At 57.1% G+C, this 21,090-nt stretch overlaps 1 protein-coding gene across 2 annotated transcripts in view; it reads left to right on the forward strand.

Annotated features, from left to right (window-relative positions):
• The window catches only part of FOXP4 (forkhead box P4), a 51,087-nt gene that overhangs the window by 16,354 nt on the left and 13,643 nt on the right, over positions 1–21,090 (forward strand). For both annotated transcript variants that reach the window (XM_027127197.1, XM_027127198.1), the window contains exons 2-5: positions 2,332–2,572; positions 14,169–14,264; positions 20,318–20,440; positions 20,938–21,024. In XM_027127197.1, the coding sequence (XP_026982998.1) occupies positions 2,348–2,572; positions 14,169–14,264; positions 20,318–20,440; positions 20,938–21,024 (531 nt within the window). In that variant the 5' untranslated portion in view covers positions 2,332–2,347. The remainder of the gene's footprint in view (positions 1–2,331; positions 2,573–14,168; positions 14,265–20,317; positions 20,441–20,937; positions 21,025–21,090) is intronic.

The raw sequence follows: 21,090 nt of genomic DNA on the forward strand, positions 1-21,090 counted from the left end.
CCTGGGGCTGACACGACCATTAAGGCCAGAGACCAAGTGCTCAGTCTCTTCTGAACCGTTGCCCCCAACCTTGCCCTTGCCCCTAGCCCAGCTCCTCGCAGAACCCAGGATTGGGAACAGCAGCTGGCGCGTGGGGGAGCAACAAGGCCTTGGGAACACAGAGAAATGCACAAACTCCAGCAGCACAGGGTCACCCAGGAGGCCACACAGGCCCACTGGGACAGACACCTAGAGTCACAAGAGCAGGGCAATATGGCATACACGTGAACTAGTGGCCTCCCGGGCCTTTCACAGCGCTCTGTCCCCCCAACCCCCCACGCACACCTAGATACTCTTGCTCTTCCCCACTCTGCTGACAGCAGGGACAAAAACAGCAAGTGACCCAACAGAGTGAGGAGAAAGAGTTCTTCCAGAGTGAAGGAGAATTGGGGAGCTGCCACCTCGAAGAAGGAACTCGGAAATAATCCTTCCAGCAGTTTCTCTATTAAGGCCCTCCTGCACCTGTTTATTGGGTCAGGGACACCGTGTGGTTGTGGGGTCTGCCAAGGCCGAAAGGTAATCAAGAAGGGAGGAAAGAACGCTGGCTGGCTTCCAGCCCGATCGCTGTGTGATCTGGGCCAAGTCTTTGACCTCTCTGAGCCCAGGGTGTTCACCCTTACAAATAGGGCAGGTGAAGAAGGGACACATCATTATTGGTGCTTACTCTGCCACGTGGTTTGCATGTGCTATTTTATTTACTCCTCACAGGATCTGAGAGGCTTGGAGTAATTACTTATACAAACAAAGAAACCGAGGTTTAGGGAGTTTAAGACTTCTGTCAAAGCTCCATGGGGAATACCAACTGTGTCCTGTTTGGCTGAAACTTTTGTTCCTCTCAGGGGGCTGTGAATCTGACGATAGCTGGAGACCCCAGACTTTGAGAACAGCTCTGCATACTGAAGTCCCCCATCTGCTTCATAGTCTGTGTACGAGCCCCTGAGATAGTACAGCCTCCGTGAGTTGTAGAAGGAAACCCAGGCCTCCTCCTCGCTAAGCATAACCATCCCAGTCATACCCTCTCTCTTTCTGAGCATGTTTCAGCCACTCTTGAGAGGCAGTTGGGGGAGATGGGGGAAGATACAGGATTCAGGCCTTGACTCTGCCTTGGGTAAATCCTCTGACTGTCTGGACCCTCAGTTTCCCATCTGTAAAATCAAGATGATAATAACTATCTCCCGGGACTTCCCTGGTGGCGCAGTGGCTAAGAATCCACCTGCCAATGCAGGGGACACAGGTTTGAGCCCTGGTCCAGGAAGATCCCACACGCTGTGGAGCAACTAAGCCCGTGCACCACAACTACTGAGCCCACGTGCCACAACTACTGAAGCTCGCACACCTAGAGCCCGTGCTCCGCAGCAAGAGAAGCCACTGCAATGAGAAGCCTGCTCACCGCAACAAAGAGTAGCCCCAACTCTCCTCAACTAGAGAAAGCCCTTGTGCAGTAACGAAGACCCAACGCAGCCAAAAATAAATAAATACATTTTTTAAAACCCCCAAAAAACTATTCTCCCACAATTCTTGTGAGAAGGGATCTTGCTGCCTGTAGAGACAGTAAATATTGAGTGTCTGCTTTGGGCCAGGTGCTGGTCTGAAGGCCTTAGAATGGAAGGTCAGAGAAGTCGGACCACCAGCTGCCTTCGCTGCACAGCTCCAGGCCCAGCAGAGCGTCTGGCACCCAATAGTTGCTGGGAAAATGGCAGCGGCTTTTGCTGTGTGTGTGTGTTGCGGGGGGGGGGGCGTGCGGGAAGGAGGCCCTGCTCTTGGGGAACTCCCCATCTAGCGGGGGAACTCCCCATCTAGGGGGGAACAAACACAAAGACCATCACAGGTGCATGTGGGTGGGGGCGGGTCGGCGAGGGGGGCAATATGGTGGTTCTGGGGACTAGCTCACCTGCTTTCAAGTCCTTGCAGGACCCCCCCCCCCCGCCCCCCGCTCTGCCCTACACACTAGCCTGGAGGGAGAGGCCTGAACCGGTTTGGGTTGGGGGGGGGTGGGGGGGTAGCGCCTCCTCGAGGAAATGTGGGGGAGGGGGGCAACGGGGCGGCCTCCAATTCAGTCTGGAGCTGCCCTTGCCTGGGGCGGAGGGTGACCTTAGGAGGGAGGGTCTGCACCGCAACAGGGGTCCCAGGATCAGCCTCCAGGAAGCTGAGAGGGAGAAGCCGCCCCAGGACTTGGTGGGGGTTGTGTCGTTTGGGGATGGGGTGTTGAGGGGCACCGCCTGCTTCCCCGGGTGGAACCCGCCCTGCCTGTCCAGCCTCAGCCCCTCCCCCGTGTCTCTCCTCCCCCTCCAGGTCCCGCTAGAGCGACATGATGGTGGAATCCGCCTCGGAGACAATCAGGTCGGCTCCGTCTGGTCAGAACGGCGTGGGCAGCCTCTCCGGGCAGGCGGATGGCGGCGGCGGCGGCGGCGGCGGCGGCGGCAGTGGTGGCGGGGCCCCCGCCGGAGGCAGCGCAGGCAGGGATGCGGCCGCGGGCCCAGACAGCAACGGCGAGATGAGCCCTGCGGAGCTGCTCCACTTCCAGCAGCAACAGGTAGGCGCTGGTGCCTCTCCCCAGCAACCCAGGAGAGGGGAGAGGGGCGCCAGGCCTCTTCCCACTACACCCTGGCCACCTGGGGGCCACCGCTCCCTGCCACGCAGCCTCACTTCAACATTCTTGAGAAGGTCCAGCCTGCAGGGACCCCCTGTGTGCGCTCCCATTCGAGTGGTCACTAAGGCAGGGGGAGAGCAGCCCTCCCAGAAAGAGAAGTGGGGCTGGGCGCCCTGAGATCATGGACCTTAGAACAGCCTCAGAAATGCCCACGAGGGCAGACAGACGCCTGGGCAGCAGGCTTGAGGGTGTGCGTCTTGCGTGGGTGGGCGCCTGGGCTCTCCTCCCGCACCCCTGCCAAGTTAACAAACAGGGTTGGGGTAGGGAGACCCTGCTCTAGGTGTGTGCTCTTTGGGGGAGGGGGGCTGTGCACAGTGGCATCTTCATTTTATTTGTATAATGAAATGTTCGCCACCTCCACCTCTGCCTGGGCCCCTGATGCAGGCTAGCTGTGAGATTAAACTTCCAGGCACCAAGGGTCAAGGCAGCTGGGAAAAGGTCCAGAGCAGTAGGCAGAGGCAGGCCTCCATTTTCAGTGCTCAGACTGGAAGCCCTGTCTGCGTCCCCCGCCCTCTTCCCCTTCATCATTCCCACCCTAAACTGCAGAGTTCAGGAGTCCAAGACCAGCCTCTCTGAGGATCCAGAGGCCTTAGGGGGTGGGGAAGCCTAGCTGGCTTATGACAGAGCAGGGGCCCCAGGTCCTGGCCCCACCCCGGGGAAAAAGGGAGAATCGTGCTTGACAAGTTCAGGAGAACCGGCCCAGCCAGCCCTGGCCTTGGGATGCTCCTCTTATTTGACTTTGCTCCTCGAATCACTGCTGGTGGCATTGCCCCTTGGGGGCTCTGCTGGGAATGTGGAAAATTCGGGTACTGCATGTTCCTCCCTGCCCGTACCCCACCCCCGCCTCGTGCACACAGGTGTGTGTACCCACATCGCCCTCATGCTCTCTCCCAGGTTTGCCCTGGGGCTCCTTCCCCGACTCCATAGCCCCTAAGGGGCCCTTTACCACCACACTTCTTGAAGCTAGAGGTCAGACTGGAAGCAGCACCGTCAGAAGCCCAGCCCCGCGCTCTGCGCTGGGCTGGTCAGCCAGCACTGATGCAGGAACTGAACAAAGCCAGGTTAAGCCCCAGCCTGCCCCTTCCCAGCTGTCAACCTTGGCCAGTCCTGGGCTTCCCTTACCTCTCGGCACCTAAAGTACAGCGGTTGTTAGGATCAGATGCAGTTTGGGTGTAAGATCCCTGGTCAGTACGGATGTGAACAGAATTGAGGACTTTAAAAAATTCCTTCCTCTTGCAAACAGTGGAAACTTGAGCAGTAAGGGCCTGTCTCCTTTCTCCAGGGAGATGGTCTTTGGGAGTTTGCTGGTATCTCCCAAGCCCTCCTAAACAGGTTCTCTGGGGAAGAGACCCACAGAATCTGTACCACCTGCGGGGGACAGAAGGTCAAAGGGCAGAACCCTGCCCTTCATCAAAATAATAACAGAACACACCCCACCAGAAATCTCTAAGGCCACCCATTTTGTATGGGTGAAAACTCTTCCCCTCCTGCACCTCTATGCAGACAGAGCTGTGAAAAATTTTGACTGTTGGGGGAGGGCTGGGAGGAATACTGAAACTGGAAAGTTTCTTGAAAAAAATTATTTAAAGAGAAGACTGAACACAGATATCAGGATAAGTGGGGAGAGGTGTGGGGTGGGGAGGGACAGAACTGTCTGTACCGATCAGGTTTCTCTGTTCTGCGTTGCGCTCAGGCCACGTTCTACCATCTATATTCCACGTTCCAGTTATCCCTGTTTGTTTTGGTGAATATCCCAAAGTCCTGGAAAATCCTATATCTGTTTCACAAATAAACTGGGGTGGAGATTTGGAGGCGGGCGGAGGGAGGGCTGTTTTATCCATTTGGGCTCACTATGGGCGTAGTGCCTGGGGCCAAGGAAAATATTTGAGACTTAAAAAAGGTTTTCTTGGCTCCAAACTATGAAAAGAACCCTGCAAAATTAAAATTACAAAATTTTCAATTAAAAGGAAACAGCCTGTGGGCTGTCCTTCTCCCTCCAATATATGAGCGAGGCTTTGGGGGGAGCTTGAGGGTAACACTTTCTGGTCCCCCCCCAACAAGTGTCTCTGACTGTTTGTGGGGTAGAGTGAATGTAGGAAAGAGGGCCGTGGCCCAGCGAGTGCTCCCTCCTCCTCGACCCCCACCAGGAAGTCCTTTGAGGACAAACAAACACCTTACCTCTGTTTGGTGCTTTGGGTCTTTACTTGCTTCACCATCCTGGGGAGATGGGTGTTATTATTCCCATATCACAATGAGGGGGCAGCCAGAGGTAGCACTGACTTGTCCAGGTGACACGGGAAAGGCTAGATCTCAGGTCTCCCGGTTCCTAGTGCAGGGCTCAGCTCCCACCACACTCACAGTCCCCTGAGGGAAATGGAGGCAGCAAGGCCTGGCGCCTAGTAGGTGCTAAATTAACCACTGCTGGTGAGTGAGTGAGAGCACTCCACTCCCAATCTAAAAGCGCTCTTAAAACAAACCAACAAAAGCAGCGATGGCCCCTGGCTCTAAGTGGCCACTCCAGAGGCAGAGGGTGTGAGTGGGTCTTCGGGCAGTGCCCGGGTCCCCCCTCCTCGTGCCTCCGCGGCTCCTCTTTGTCCGTCTGTCGGTTGGTCTGTTAGTCCCTGCCCCTCTGCTCTGGATAAACAAGCCCTGGAAATGCAGTCTTGGCCTTTGGGAGTAATGAGTTGACAAAGGAGAGAGAGAGATAAACAGGGCGAGTCAGAAGTCAGGCTGGTGACAGGACTTTAGGCTGAAACAAACAGTGCTGAAGAGGGCAGCCACGTCACTTTGGAACAAGAGCAGGCGCCTGTTTCCATGCAACAGCAGGCCGGGAGCTTGTTTAAACAGAGGCGGGGTAGGGGAGACAGGGCTCAGCTGCCAGGCTCTGTCTGACTGGAGAGAGGGTCCCCCTCTGGCTGCCCCATTTCAGCAGTCAAGGCCCCAGCTTCCCGCTCCCTCCTCCCAGCCCTCTTTTTGGTGAGTGACAGAGCCACACCACCTCCACTCTGTCCTTGGGGCTTTCATCTGGTCTCCAGTCTCCTGGAGACTTACCCCTGAGAAGGAAGCGTGGAGAGGAGAGTGCTGTGGGCCCTGGAGCGTGCATTCACTCAGCAAACACGCATCGAACCTTATTTTGCACCTGGCACCCTGCTGGCCCGCTGGAGTTGGTGATCCCCAGCTGCTGTTAAAGAATGCCTTGAACCGAACAGGCGTGCCAGCTGCCCGCCAACCCCCTCCCTTCCTTCACCAAGACAAAGTCTCCTTCCTCAGTGGCCCCCGACCGCACATTTCCCCTCTAGGATGGCTTTTTTCTTTGAAGGTCGCCCCTGCATTTTCTCCTAATCTAATTTCACCTGTATGAAAATGTTCCCAGTGTGTAGGGCTTTCCCCATAGACTCCACAAATATCCCTGATGGGGGCAGCCAGGGCTGGGAGAAGTGTGTGCCAGCTCTGGGGAGGTGAGGGCCTGGGGAGGTTTTGGGGACCAGGCTGGATGCTCGCCGGACTTGGGGCCAGGAGGACTGGGCCAGACAGTGGGGGCGGGCAGGGCTGCCGGCTCTGCGGCTGAGCTGAAAGGCGTCCTGGGCCTCCGGAGCCTGCACTCCTATTGTCTTCTGGTTGCGGGGGGTGACAGGTCAGCGGGGGTCACAGGAGGGTTGCCTAGCGTCTGGGAACTCCCACCGCAGTTGCCTTGGCAACTGGGGCCAAATCCCACCCTGTTCACATCCTGTGAGGAGATTCAAAATGGTTTGGGGGCTCTGCACATTCATGGGCTTTTAACTCACCCCCCTCCATAGAGATGGAGCGAGGGGAGTGTCAGGGAGCTGGGGAAAGAAGAATGGAAGAGATTTTTGTTCTCCTCCCCCATCTGGCTCTCCTCTAGGGGGATGGGGTGGAAAGGGGAGGCTTCAGAGGTGAATTAGCCCAGACACCTCACGCACGCGTTTCGTCTTCAGGTCTGGGGCCCATTTCTTCAGTCTTTGGGACTCCCACCCTCCTGCCCCAGATTCTGCTCCTTCATCTCTAGTCCTACACCCTCCAAACTCCCCTCTTCTTTCCGTAGAATGAGCCCCTTCCCAGGAAGTACTGGGGGCCTGGAGGGAGAGCTGGGACCCGAACTCCTCAGAGGCGAGACTTAGAAAGTTCCCGTGGGTGAGGTCCCTGACCCGGGACAGTTGTGGGGTAGTGTTAGAAACGACCGACCTCTCCCTCCTGCTTGGGAACAGAGCAGGTGAGAGGTGGGCCCGGGCCCGGGCCCGGGTGAGAGGTGGGCCCTTACTACCCCTCAGGCAGGGTCCTGAGAGGATGCCTCAGGGGAGAGGACCTAACCCCCCTTCTCTCTCTTTTTTTTTTTTTTTTGTGGTACGTGGGACTCTCACTGCTGTGGCCTCTCCCGCTGCAGAGCACAGGCTCCGGATGCGCAGGCCCAGCGGCCATGGCCCACGGGCCCAGCCGCTCCGCGGCATGTGGGATCCTCCCAGATCGGGGCACGAACCTGCGTCCCCTGCATCGGCAGACGGACTCTCAACCACTGCGCCACCAGGGAAGCCCGTAACCCCCCTTCTCTTACCCTTCCTGGGTTACTAAACCAAAGGCCACCCTGTTTTGTGTGTCTGCCCCCTAGTCCAACAAAAAAGGAAGTTTCCCTAAGAGGGGAGAGAAAGGTCAAGGAGAGGGCCTGGGGCCTGGGAAAGGGCTGCTCAGGCCCCTGTTTCCTTGGGACTAGGGAAGAGCAAGTCCACTGTGCTCCCAGGTTTCCCTTCTGCTGTGGAATTCTGCCACCCCCCCCTCTTTTTTCCCCCTCTCACCCCCTTTTTATTACCAGAGTTCTTGTACTTACTGATAGGAGTTTGGGGACTGGGGAGAATTGGGGAAAGGGGGTGAGTGTTTCCGCAGGTGAGTTAGGTTTTCTCCTACTGGAGCCCCTTCATTCTGAGGAGCCCCTGTGGGAGGGAACTGCATGCCCCCACAGTCCCCACTCTAAACCCCACACTTACAGCCCCTGCGGAACGGCTAGTGTGAGGGTGGCGCTGAACCCAAGCCTGGGAATAGAACTCCTTCTGGAGAACTCCAGTTACTGGGATGCATCTGGGAGGAGTCTCTCTGAGGGGAAGCACCACCATCCCGCGACTGCCCCACACTATTTCAGCTCCTTCCCGGATGCCACTGCTGGACCTTTCTGGTGGAGCCGGTTTGGGCCCAGAGGGGCTGGCTGGGCCTGGGGCTGCTCCCCACTGGGGGCCCGAAGGGAGGGAAGGAAGGAGCCTCTGGGGAGGGCCTTGCCCTTTGGGGCACTGTTGGGTTCATTTGTTAATTCTGTTCTGTGGAGAGGAGGCATTCTCAAGACGCTCGCTTGGCGGTGAAGGGGTCCTAAAACCGGTCTGTGCATCTCCCACCCACGTGGGCCTGTCTGTATCTGCGCGTTGCTGGTTTTCATTTTAATGGTTCTAATTTGAGAATGCGCCGATGTCATTTTTACGAGGTTGGTGTAAAAAAAATTTACAGCCTTTTCCAAAAAGCTTTTTTTTTTTTTCCAAGGGAAAAAGGTGTAGAATCACTTCGGGGGTTTTATGGTCTCCTCTCCCCCATCCTCCTGGCCCCCCTTCTCTGTGTAATTTCATTTTTATGTCTCTTTGCTGGAGGATAGAGCCTGGCTGGTGGAGAACCTGGATCTCCCCAGGTCAGCACCCTTAGTGGTGGGGGCCCCTGACCCCTGACCCTTCTCCCTGCACCCCTTCCCTCCACACTCTGGTCCCAGAGGACTTGTATTTCAAGGGGTAGATGGAGAGACATTTCCTGTTTAATTCAAGTCAACAAATACTTATTAGGTACCTACTGTTTACTAGCAGTGGGTTAGGTATCTCCTCTCAGAGATTGTATCCATTCCTGCTTAAAATCCTCCAGCAATTTTTCCTTGAGTGTAGAAGGCAATAAAAAGCCATCGTCCCAGTGATGTGGCCGCTGCTGACCCCTGGGACTTCTTCTCAGGCCGCTCAGCTTGGCCACACTGGCCTTTTTGGTTCGTGATGCTCCAACCTTATATGCCCACCTCCGGGCTCTTGCACCAGCTCCTTCCAACCGTGACTACCCTCCCCTGAAAGAGTAGCCCCCTCATCCGAAATGCGTCCTCGGAGAGGCCTTCCCTGGCCACACAACCTAAGTAACCAGCCAGCCGTCCTCTGCGTAACGCTGGCCACCATCTCACAGCTCGCTTCGCTTCGTTGTAGGGTCTGTCTCATCCCATTAGAACGTGAGCTCCATTAATGCAAATACGCCATGTCCCCAGGGTCTAGGACCGTGTGAGTGCCCTGTGGGGCTTCACAAATACTCGCTGAATTATAGATAAATGAATCAAAAGTCCTATTCCGGGGGTTGGGGGGCAGGTGATGGGCCTTCCTGGGAGGGCTTTTCAGGTTTGGGGGGGGCCGGACCACCACACACCCTTCTAGGGCCCCTTCCCCTAAATGGAGCCAGCTCCCAGTTGAAATTATCAGGACAGTTGAGATCCCAGTTTTGCCAAAATTAGCGAGATGCAGACAAAAGAAGTTTGGGTTTTGTTTATTTTGGTTCCTCTTTACCACCATCGGGATTAGACCAGAGTTTGCTGGGGCGGGGGTTCCTCCATCCTGTCTGCCCAGCTCCTGGCTCCTCGTCCCTGTGCAGAGCCCCGTGTCAGGCCCAGGGGGACTCAGGTTCTGCTGCTGCCGCTGTGTGACTTTGGGGCGCTTTACTGCCCCTCTTCGGATCTCCGTTTCCTTATCGATAAAGTGAACTAGATAAGTGTTTCACAAACCTTTTTGCTGGAGATCTGCCGTAAGCAATGCCTTTTATTTGGAGTGGCAGCACACAAGAGTTTCACGAAACAATGCTATGCTTACCTAGTAACCCTGATGTTTTCGTGTGTGTGTGTGTTTGTGTGTGTGTATTTTTTTCTATTTTTTTTGACCTTCTAAATTGATATTGTATGACCCACCATTAGCTCATGACCAGCAATTGGGAAAACACTAGACTAGATACCCTCTAACACTCCAGCTCACCAGGTCTGTGACCTGCGTGACTCTGCTTCTCTGTTTTCAAAGTTCAGCCCTTCGTCTTGTCTCTCCCTGAGCACCACGTCCCCGCCCTCCCAGACGCACAGAGTAAGGCTGGGACCCCGACACAGACCTGGAATCCTCCAGCCTGGAGAAAGAACCAGTAAACAGCCCTGCACCTGGCCTCCACAGAGAGGATGCTGGTCCTCCCCCAAATTCTCCAAGACAGAAATGAGGGTGTAGTCTCATCCTGCAGATGAGAGATGCATCTGCCCCAAGACTTGTTTTTCTTTTCATAGCAGCTCCCTGTTGCCCTCAAAGCACTAGCTTCATTCTCCTCCAACCCTGCCGCCCTCCCTGGATGCCATCCGTTATAAGCCATTTGTTCCTAATTGTGAAGCTCCTGCTAATGACTTCTGAATGGGCGGTTGGGGGAGGAGAGTTCGGCTTCATTAGCGAGACTGAGTTCTTAGGCTTGAGGGGGAATGGGGGTGGGTGTAGATGGAAAAGGGCTTGGTTAACAAGTCCTTCTGGGTGGCACTGGACAAATGATCAGGAGCTGCCTGGGCAGGTGAAAGATCAGTAATCACAATCACAAGAGTTAATGTCCATCCAGGACCCACTGCCAGCACTGTGCTGAGTACTCCGTGTACACTGTCACATGTGTTCTTCACAGCAAACCTATAAGCTGACTACAGGGTTATTCCCATTTTACACAGGAAGAAACTGAGGCTCAGAGCAGTGATGTGACTTACCCAAGGTCACTCAGTATTTGGTGGAGCCAGGATTTGGACCCAGATCCCGTTGGCCAGGGTCCAGGCCCCGAATGGACCAGTACTGCTTCCTTTAGAGGAAAACTAGACTTCATTCCCCAAACCACAGAGCTGGGCATTTGGTTTTCAGTCTGAGGGGTGGAGGGAGCAGGAAAATATGGTATAAAAGTCCAAATGGCTCCCAATTTCCCATTCTGCCCTGAGCACCCCCATGCCTTCTCCCCGGTGGGATTCTCAATGCCTCTTCCTACTCAAAGCTGTATCTGGCCCACAAGGAAGAGAAACTGAACCCCGTGTATCAGGCCCCAGCCACTGCAGGCAGTGCAGACACATGCCTGGTGTGCCAGAGCGGCAACTGTGACTCGGGGCTTTAGAAAGTCTTAGACCTACCTGATCCCTTGGGTGACCACCCTGGAGGAGGACATCCTAGGCCAGAGGGCCTCCCCCGCCCCTCCTCCCAGAGCACCATCCCTGGCTAGGGGTCCAGATGGGGGTGGGGGATGGCGTAGCATTACAGGGCACTGAGCAGTCAGTGACATGTCCAGGCCATCTGGGGAGGGGAGATTGGGCCCCAAACCCAGGGTCTGCCCATCACCCTCACCCCTGGGCACCTATAGGGTGATCTTTAGGTGGTACCAAGTCCCTAATTGGGTCAAGGCTGGGCTGTAAGCAAAGTCCATGAAATGAGCGTGTGCTGCCCACTGTCACCTCCCCTTCTTCTCCAAGCCAGTATGAGGTGGGTGGCCATGAAAGTGAATGAAGGAATGAGTGAAGGATGAATGAATGAAGTGCCTAGAGGAGCAGACCCCTTGGGCTCCTCCAGCCTCTCTGGCTACCGACCTCCAACACAGCTCAATTTTCTGTCCCTGCAAGTGGTTTCCAGGCCCCCAGACTCACCGGCTATTTCGGTCGTCTGTGGTTTGAGGGTCGCTGCGCCTGGAACGCCCTGAACCCTTCACCCTTCTTGTCCACTTGGTGAGCCTGCCCTTCCAGCCTCCAGTCAGTGGTGCCACCTCGTCTGGGCCCCGGTGCTGGTGTCCGTCTCCACCTCAGTCTGTGACGGGCATCTCATCACAGCACAGCCCTGAGCCCTGGGGCAGGGCCAAGTTCTGTTTCTCTGTATCCCCAGCACCTAGCACCGTCCCTGGCACGTAGGAAGCGGAAGGAAGGAGCGTGGGGGGAAGGGTGGGAGGTCAGAGGAGGTGACAACCTGGCCAGGCCTAGAGTCTCACCTGATCCCCTGTCACCTGGCCTAACGGGGGAGGAAAGGCTCAGAGTGATAGGAGGGGTGGGGCCTGTCGCAGGGAGGTCTCACAGGAATGAGATTGCAAGGCCCTGTCATTTTTTTTCCTGTAAATCGTATAATTTCATGCTCCAGGGGACCACCAAGTAAGTGAGTCAGTGGGGAGAGAATCCAGCCCCCCAGGCCACTCCCCCCACCAGGAGACTGCTCTGGACTCCCTCCAACTTCCCCTGGAAAACCCTCCCCTGTGGCTCCCCTCTTCCCACCAGGGATTGGGTGGGGGGGGCTTCCTCCCCCCACCCTGACCAGCATCCCCTCTGGGTCACCTGGGCTGCCAGCCCCTCTGAGCCATCCTCTTCACCCACCTTGCCCCCTGATCTCTGACCCCTCTACCCCATCTCTACCTTTGGAGCACAGAGAGCATCTGTCCAGCCCGTGTCATTAGACCTGGGGGGGGGTCCCTAAAAAACGAGGCACATAGAGGCAGGGCCCCTTCCGGATGAGTAGCTGGCCACCTCCTTCCCCTTCTTCACCCTGCACCTCCTCCCACAGCCTCTCAGAGCCCTTGACTCAGGTCAGATTTCTACTTTCTGATGTGAATCTTGAAGAGAAGCAACCCCGGGCCACTCCTCCCAGTGTGAGGTCCCGGGGAGGAGGGGTGTGGAAGAGGCCTAGGATCTGGGGCGCTGGTGAGGGGCATGCCAGGACGCCAGGTCTGCCCTGGGACACGCTCCCATAGATACACCAGGGTGTATTTAGGTACTGTCCTAAGGTAAACTAGGTTTAAGCCTCAGGGAGGCTCAGCTGTTCAATGAAAGGGCTGCGAAGGGGGTGTGTATATATGCTTGGTGTACAGTGGGCGCCCCCTAAGTGTTTGCTGAGTGGCGGGGTGGGGGGCTATGAGTGCATCCGTGTCCCACCTTATAGGTCTGCCTTGGTGGTGCTCGCGGTGGGTAGGAGAGTGGAAGTCCACGTGAGGACAGACAAGTGTGTGTGGATTGATGTGCGAGGAAGCCGCAGGTGGCCTGTTGCTTTTAATAGGTGCGCTGGGGAGAGGCTGGAGGAGGTGAGAGATTCAGGATACAGGAGGGAAGGAAGCCGTTGCTCCTCGAATGCCGACCAAGTGCCAAGCATTGGTCCTTTAACACCCCACCCCCACCCGCACGTATTTCAGAGTTAGGTAGTGGCCCAGTTTTGCAGAGCAGACTGGAACACAAAGATAGGGGATAACTTGCCCAAGGTCACACTACCGGTAGGCGGCACAACTGGGCTTCAAACCCAGGTCTGCCTGATGCCAGGCCCCCCTGTCAAAAGCCTGGACACAACTGCTCTGGCCCCCAAGGAAATCTTTGAGGAACCTGGGTATATTTTGTGCTCCTGAAATGTGGATTCAGGACAGGTCCCCACATCCCCTGCCTCTGAGCCCCTTACTGACCTGGAGTGGCCGGGGATGGAGGGCTTGCTTGGCTGACCTTACAGAGAACTTCCTGGCCTCTGTCTCCTACCTGACCTCTCCTGCTCAACCTCTCACTGCTCGTCCGCCCACCTCCTAGGCCCACTGCCTGGCCGGAGAGGCTGCTCCTGCAGACTCCATGCATCTCCCATTCTCATGATCCCACCAGCTGAGAGCCCAGTCTGAGCCACCGTGGCCTCCAAGCCCCGACCACTACAGTCAGTGTAACTCACTGATAGCTCACACACTCCCTTCAGGACTTGATCCAATTCCCCCAGTGCCACAAGGCCCTGCTCCCAGACCTCCTGCCCTGACTCATAAAGCCACGTAGCGCTCAGACCCTGAGACTCCACCCTCATCCCCCCAACCGTGTGCTCTGACTCCAAGTGAATGCTACTCCCATAGCCCCCAGACCGACCACCTAGTAAGGCAGATGGCCTTGGAGCCAGGCTTCTTGGCCTCAAATCCTGGCTCTGGCGCTTCCTAGCTGTGTGACCTTGGGTGTATTACTTAACTTCCGTTTCCTCATCTGCAAAATGGGACTGATAATCCCTACCTCACACCCTCCCAGGAGAGGATTAAATGACATCTTGCCTGTAAAGTGCCTGACACATGTAGATGCTCGACAAACTGGACCTACTATTAATAGGCTGAGTCCACCGCTGTACTTTCTCCTGGGTCCTTGTTTTGACCACTGACCCATTAGCTGACCCCATTGAGTCCCAACAAAACCTCACCAGGTCCCAGAGTGAGTCCCTACAGGTTCTGATCCCCAAAGCCTGGCAGCTTCTCTCAGTGACTCCTACCTCTATCCTTATCCCCTAGCCCAGGTGGACCCTGTGACCCTCTCACTCATCCCCAAGACCTTCTACATGACCCTGACCTCCTCCCCTTTATTCTCTCCAAACGCTCCCTGAATCCAGGATCCTGCACTGACCCTTGCCCTCCCACGGAACACTGATTCCTCCCTGTCTTGCAGGCTCTCCAAGTGGCCCGGCAGTTCCTGCTGCAGCAGGCCTCGGGCCTGAGCTCCCCAGGGAACAATGACAGCAAGCAGTCGGCCTCTGCCGTGCAGGTGAGGAGGATGCCCTGCTGTACTGGGCTGGGCTGGGGCCGGGTCGGAGGGTGGGCTTGGCACCGAGGGAGGGGAAGGACCGGCTGGAGAATTGCTCTGGCCCCATCCCCAGTGCCAGGGAGGGGGCGGCTCTCCAGAGGGGATTGCAGTCACTGCAGGGGCAGGAGAAGAAACACCACCTTCTCATCTGCACCTGACCGCCCAGCCCTTCCTCTACCAAGCCTCACGTCTGTCGCTCAGAGTTTGAGTCTGCTTGAGCCCTCTGTCTCTGTACCTGTCTGCCTGCCTCCTCTTCCCTGGCTCTGCGCCCAGGGCCTCTCCCTGGCACTTCCGGGTCACTGGGCCTGTCCCTCTCTGCTCCCCTCCAGGCTGTCTCACTTGCTGAGACCACCACGCCCTCCCCCCACCTCCTCGTCTCTCACCCACCAGCTCTCTCTGTCTCCCCACGTTTCCTGTCTCTTGGTGTCTCTGTGTCTCTTTTGTTTTCCTTTGCACAGTCTGCCCTTTTTGTCCCCCTCTCCCTTCCCCGCAGCGTGCCGGCCCATCTGGCTGGCTGGGGGAGGGGAGGGGAGATGGGGTTGGGGGCGGGGGGGGGGGGGGGAAGCCAGGCCTTCTGTTTACCTTTTGTGTCACAAAGAACTTGGGAGAATTGCCGTCTGAGTCGGGGTGGGTCACAGCTCCGCCGGCAGCCTGCTCCCCTCCCCCTAGCTCCCCTCCCTCCCTGGCTCCCCTCCCCCTCCCACCCCCCACAGCCGGGCTTCCTCGCTCTCCCCACCCCTCTTGGGGGGGGCGGGGGGAGAGGGGTGGTGGCTCCAAGTTGGGGAGGGGACTAAGCGGGGCTTTGGAAGGAAGTTTATCTAAGGGAGGAAGGGTGAGCACGATCCGATCCGATCCGCAGAGCGCTGAAGCCTGAAGGGTGGGGTGCTGAGGGAGTGGGGCGACGAGAGGAGCAGGGCAGGGAGGGGGTACAGGGTGGCCCGAGAAGGACCCGGGACTGGGTTTGTCCTGGGGCAGATTCCAGTGCTCTGTGGCTCCCCGGGCACATCTGGGTTTTCTGTGAAACAAGCTTACATTCCGAAGGTACTTTCCAGAAGTTGAAGGTGCTGGACAGGACAGTTGTGGGGCCTGAGCAGTGACCCTCTTTTTAAAAGTCTCCAACCTAATGAGACAGCCCTCAGGAGGAGGAGTTGGGCAAAGAGGGGTAGTGGCCTGGGCGGGGAAGGGGAGGACAGTTCGGATAAGCCACTAACGGGAATGAGGTAGTAGGTTCTCATGCCCCCGTAGTGTCAGGACTGGGTCTCTTTGAATTCGGGAGCCCCGCATGTACTCCCTGGGTCTGAAGTGGCCCTCGGGCTACTGTTCTGAATCTGTTCTGAATTTTCTACCCTGGGCCCAGCCTAGTACCCGCTTCTAAGAACAGGGAAGGGTAGGCTGGGGAACAGTAGGAATGTTCCCCAGCCCAGAGAGGGTCTCCAGACCCAAGTAAGAGGGAGGGAGCTGGATGGTGGTTGGAGGGACTCAGGTCAGACATCAAGAAGGACTTTGCAGCAGGGTAAGAAGGGTAGGATCTGAAATAATTAAGAAAGGAAAGGAGGCTGTGGAATCTTCCTTCGGAGATCACCCCCACCCCCAAAAAACGAGAGGGGTCGCTCAACAAACACTTACTCAGTACTTCCTAAACTGACAACGTTTGCAGAGTGCTTACCATGTATGATGGGCTGGGAGGAGCAGGGATGGTACCTGACACGGAGGAAGCTTATTTCGAGGCTGAGGGTTGGGATGGATACAATTTGGTGCCAGCATCAAGGACCCAAACTCAACCTCTTAAGTATGGGGATCGGGGTCCTTGGGTGTGTGGGGAGACTAGGCCAGAGCTTAGTTTAGGTTCAACTCCCTTGCAAATGACCAGAAGGTAGTCCTCAGTCCTGGCTGGAGCTGCAGCAAGAAAGATCGTGGTGAGACACCAAGAAGAACTTCTAGAAATGGCAAGGGGGCTGAGAAGATGAGATGAAGACTGGGCACAGCTAAGGGGCCTGCCCTAGCCAACCTTCTGCCCAAACTCCCAGCTACCTGTGCTGCCTTCTGTGACTGAGCTCTCCCTGCCTGGCGCCCAGGCGCAGGGACAAACCAGGCAGTCTCCAGGCTGGAGCTGGAGACCTAATATGGTTTTAGAAACTCTTCTGAAGCTGGCTCTAAGAGAGGGGTGGTGAACATGGCTGGGAGGTGAGTGGGCAGGCAATCCTGCCTTGAGTTGGGGACCACTGGGAAAGAGGCTGCCATCGATCTGCATTACCCACTTGATTCAGGCCCCAGATCAACAAAATATGCTCTCCCCTCTCCCACCACCAGCCTTGAGTTCTTAGAAAAGCTATTTCTAGGCCCTGGACCCCATACGGGGTCAGAAGCCCCACTTCCTTGGAGATTATGAACCTGAGGGTGGGGATGAGAGGCAAGGAAAAGTATCCAGGGTTGGGGCTCCAGGCTCCTGGAGAAGTTCAGACATGGCCCCAAGAACCCCCGTCTCCCCAAGCCCGGAGAACCATCGGGCCAGGGCTCTGTACTGGGGACTGCAGTTCACTACTATGCTAAGCACGCGGCAGCATCACAGCGTATGCAGGAAGGTGTGAGTTCTGGAGCTGGTTGTTTGGGTTAAAATCCTGGCTCTGCCCCTTGTCAGCTGTGTGACTTTGGACAAGTTTCTTAACCTTTCTGGGCCTGAGTTGCCTCATCTGCAAAATGGGGCTAATAACAGCATCTATCCCCTAGGGTGGTGAGGATAAAACGAGATGATTTTGTAAATGACCTAGTGTCTGCCCCACGGTGATGATTTACATGGTGGTCGGAGGGCTCCAGGCCTGAGCAGGGTCCCCGAGGGAGGGGCTGGAGGCAGCTGTCGGCATTTTGCCCGGGGCTCACACTGCCAGGGCTTTTGTAAGCATTTAGCTGCCCTGGCCGCCCTCCAGATGGTGACTCACGGGCCTCGCTGGGCTGACTAGCTGACGGTGCCCATCCTGACACATCCCAGCCTGGTGAGGGGTCAGCGGGGACACCAGGGGAGCTCCAGCTCACTCCTCAGAACCCCCAGGGATGTGAGGGGAAGGGATGGGCTCAGCCAGCTCAGGAGATAGCAGACAGCCGCCACCTCACTGACCTTTCTTGACCCTGCTGGGCCACCTTCAAGACAAGTACACACAAGGTAATCCATCCAGATTACCGCAGCCGCCTCTCCAGCCTGCAGCTCAGCCAACTGGCAGGAGCAGCAGGGGCCGGGGAGGCCTTCCAAGGTCATCTCTTCCATTCCCCTGCCTCCAAGTAGGAAAGCCCCAAGGAAGGAAATACCACATCCTTTCCTGCAGGCCACTCGCGGTGACTCACACCCCTGGTGCCTGGAAAGACCTCCTGGGTGTCTAGGCTCAGTCTCCTCGGCTGGGGGCCCTGTCCATCTCCTCTAGTTCAGTTCTCACAGCCGTGAGCACGGGAGGCCCAGAGCTTTTGCCCCAAGTGACCCTTGCCACGTAATGGCCCTGGGGCCGGAACGTTGGGGCCCTGGCGCGCCTAAGGTGCACTCGTGGAGGAGGGGAGGGAAAGAAGGGGAAAGGAAAATCCAGAATGTTTTAAAAAGTAATTTTCTTTACATTTGTGTAGAATTTCATGTAGATTTCATGTAGATTTGAAATACAAATCACTTTCACTTACTTCTTCCCCCACTGTCCCTCTAGGCCTCGGTTTTCTCACCTCTAAAATGGTGACGATGATGGTACCCTCCTCCCAGGGCTGCTGTGAGGATTCGGGGAGATAATACACATAAAAGGCTTAGCCAGGCACCTGGCACGCCTGGCATGTAGTCAGCCGCCACCAACATCATCTTGAGTAGTCCTGTGGAGCGGGGAGGGCAGCTGTGCCAAAGCCCAGTCAGCAGATGCAGAAAGTGAGACCTGGCGATTTCAAAGGATAGTCAGTGTCAGGGACAAGAACCTGGGTCATCTGACTCAGAAATCCAGGGCTCTGAGCTCCACCATGTTGGGGGCCCCCGTGTCAAAGGACAGGCAGCTGCCTCGGGGGCACCCAGCAAAGGATACAGGCTGGCTCTGCAAGGGGGGGCTGGATGTGTGCCACGGCCTGCCCCTCCGAGAGTGGGAACCAGAAGAGCCCTGCAGCCTGGCTTTCCCCAGCCTCCCCAGGAGACAGTTGCAAAGAGAGAGGTTGGCCCTTGGGATCTCTAGCCTCATCGAACCCTTGAGCTCCCTGGATGGTTCCATTTCCACACACTCTCCTAACCCTTCTCAAGACCTGCTCTGAGCGGCGTGGGGACAGGCGGTGTGGGATGTGGGAACATAGGGAACTGCAGAGCACACAGACCTGCACGTGAGTCCCAACGCTGCCGCTTAAGGCTCGTCGTTAGAGGCCCCTCAGAGCCTTCATTCACACGGTGTGGCCGTGGCTAAAAAGCTAGGTGCCCCTTCCAGGGATGTTTGCACAGAGATGGCTGCAGTAAAGGAGGGGAGCCCAGGGCTGGGGCTCAGCCACTAGTGAAGGGGGGGGGGCAAGAAGAGGTGGGGGCAGTGAGACTTACCGATGTCCCTGGAGCCACTGCCCTTCCCCCCGTTGCTCCCCTGCCTGGGGATGCCCTCACTGGTGGCTTGAGGCTGAGCCTTGCCCCTGCCAGGGATCCTGAATGGAACCAACTCCTCCTCTTCTGCCCCGCCTGTGGGGCTGGGGGAAGGTGAAAGGGCCCAGGAATCCACTGGGGACATAACCTGTGCTGTCCTGACCAGGACAAGTCTCTGCAAGACACTCCCCCTGGACTGGCCCACCAGCACCCCTCCCTCCCTGCCCCAGGGTTGATCTGCCAAGAAGGTAACTCAACTCGGGGGAGCATACACTTGGTGAGTGCCTGCCATGTGCCAGCTCTGCTGGGGCTGGGGAGTGAGACGGGAGATTACAGACTTGTGCACACGGAGCTTGAAGTGCGACGGGGGTGGCCGATCGCCCTGTCAGGACACCTGTCCTGCTAAAACAGGGCATCAAGACAGTGCTGCAGCTTGGACCACCCAGGCTATGACTGCACAGGCTGGGGGTTTCAGGGGAGGTGGGAACTGGGAAAAGAATGATGATACTGCTTTTCCCTGAACCTTTTGCCTGTAGCTAGAGTCTCTGGGCCTCCTACAGAGGCCTCACCCAGGGCAGGGGGCAGACAGCTGCCCTACTATGAGAATCCTGCAAGTTCCTGCTGGAAGGAGGCATCTCTGTTTTATGGTGGAGGAAACTGACACCTCAGAGACAGCCAGTGAATGGCTGGAGGTCACTTGGCAAGTTCATTGCAGAGCGAGGAGGAGCAGCCCGCCTCTCCCCGCGTCTCTGCATGGCGTTCTTTCCACCCCACTGGGACCTAGTTAGGTGATGACACGTACACACTCACACAGGGTGGCCCTCACGGTGCTGCATGGGCGTCAGCTCCCGGTCACTGTGTGTGCCGTCTAGACAGGTGTGCTGGAGCACGTGACACGCATGTGAGAGGGGCCAAAGTCCAGGTCCTCATGCCATGTGGGCTACAGTTTGAAACCTTCCCATCCATGGCTGCAGGCTGCCCTCCTGGCCAGGCCCACCTTGTGGGTCGTGTTCTCAGAACAGACTGAGCTGGAGTCAGCAGTGGCTAGGTGCTGCCCCTCCCCATCACTGGGGGAGAAACCCTGCAAAGCATGGGTTCTACTAACCAGTGTCGCTGGGGTCTAATCTTTGTGCACCAAAGACAGCACATCCTGCAATAATGTCCAACCGCTTGCAGGCTCTGTTCTAAGTACTAACTCATTAGCCCTCGTGATGACCTTAAGAGGCAGGCACTACCGCTACTTCCATTTCAGAGACGAGAAAACCAAGAACAAGGGAGGTGAGTCACTTGTCCAGAGACGCACAGCTAGCAGGTGGCAGAGCCAGAATGTGAGCCCAGGCAGCTCACTGCGGAGCTGCTCTGCCCTGCTGTGGGCAGGGGCTTGGGCGCGGACCCTCCCCGGGGTGGGGCAGAGGTGAGGGGCTGACGCGGCCGAATCTCACAGGTGCCCGTGTCGGTGGCCATGATGTCGCCGCAGATGCTCACCCCCCAGCAGATGCAGCAGATCCTGTCGCCCCCACAGCTGCAGGCCTTGCTCCAGCAGCAGCAGGCGCTCATGCTGCAGCAGGTGAGTCTGGCCCCGGGGCCGCCCAGGAGATAAGGGAGAGGAGGGTGAGGTGTTCCAGGCACTGGCCTCCCCACTCCCACCCTGTTTACTACCAACATCACCAAAGGCCAAAGCAGTGGCAGAAACCAGAGAGACCGCTCTGGCTGGACTGACCTGCATTCCTCCAGGACAGCTGGGGAGGGGTCAGAGGTCAGGCCTCGCCCACACACCCCCATACGGCCTCACAGCGCCCCACCTGTATCTCCAAACCCCAGGGGAGGACAGAGAACATGCTGGTACTTCATCCTCACCCACCAAGGGAGGGGGAGGCTCCCCTCTCCCCTCTCCGCTCCCTCTCCGTCCAGGCTCTGCTCTGGGAGAGCCTCTCTCGGAGCAGACATCTCCCTGCTGGACCATCTGTTTCACAGCAGCCCAGTCACGAGAGGGTTGGCCGTTGCTTTGGGGTCAGCAGTCCCCCGCCTGTGCTAACCCACTCCCACCCTGCTGTCGACCCCCAGCTGCAGGAATATTACAAGAAGCAGCAAGAGCAGCTCCACTTACAACTCCTCACGCAGCAGCAGGCTGGGAAGCAGCAACCCAAAGAGGTAAGGGGCTCGGGCAGGGCCGGATGTGCCCCTCAAAGGACCCCCGCCCCTCGCCTGCAGCGCCAG

This window comes from Aethalodelphis obliquidens, unplaced genomic scaffold (assembly GCF_003676395.1).
Source record: "Aethalodelphis obliquidens isolate GAN/ISIS:26980383/991018 unplaced genomic scaffold, ASM367639v1 scaffold31, whole genome shotgun sequence".
Lineage (NCBI taxonomy): Eukaryota > Metazoa > Chordata > Mammalia > Artiodactyla > Delphinidae > Aethalodelphis > Aethalodelphis obliquidens.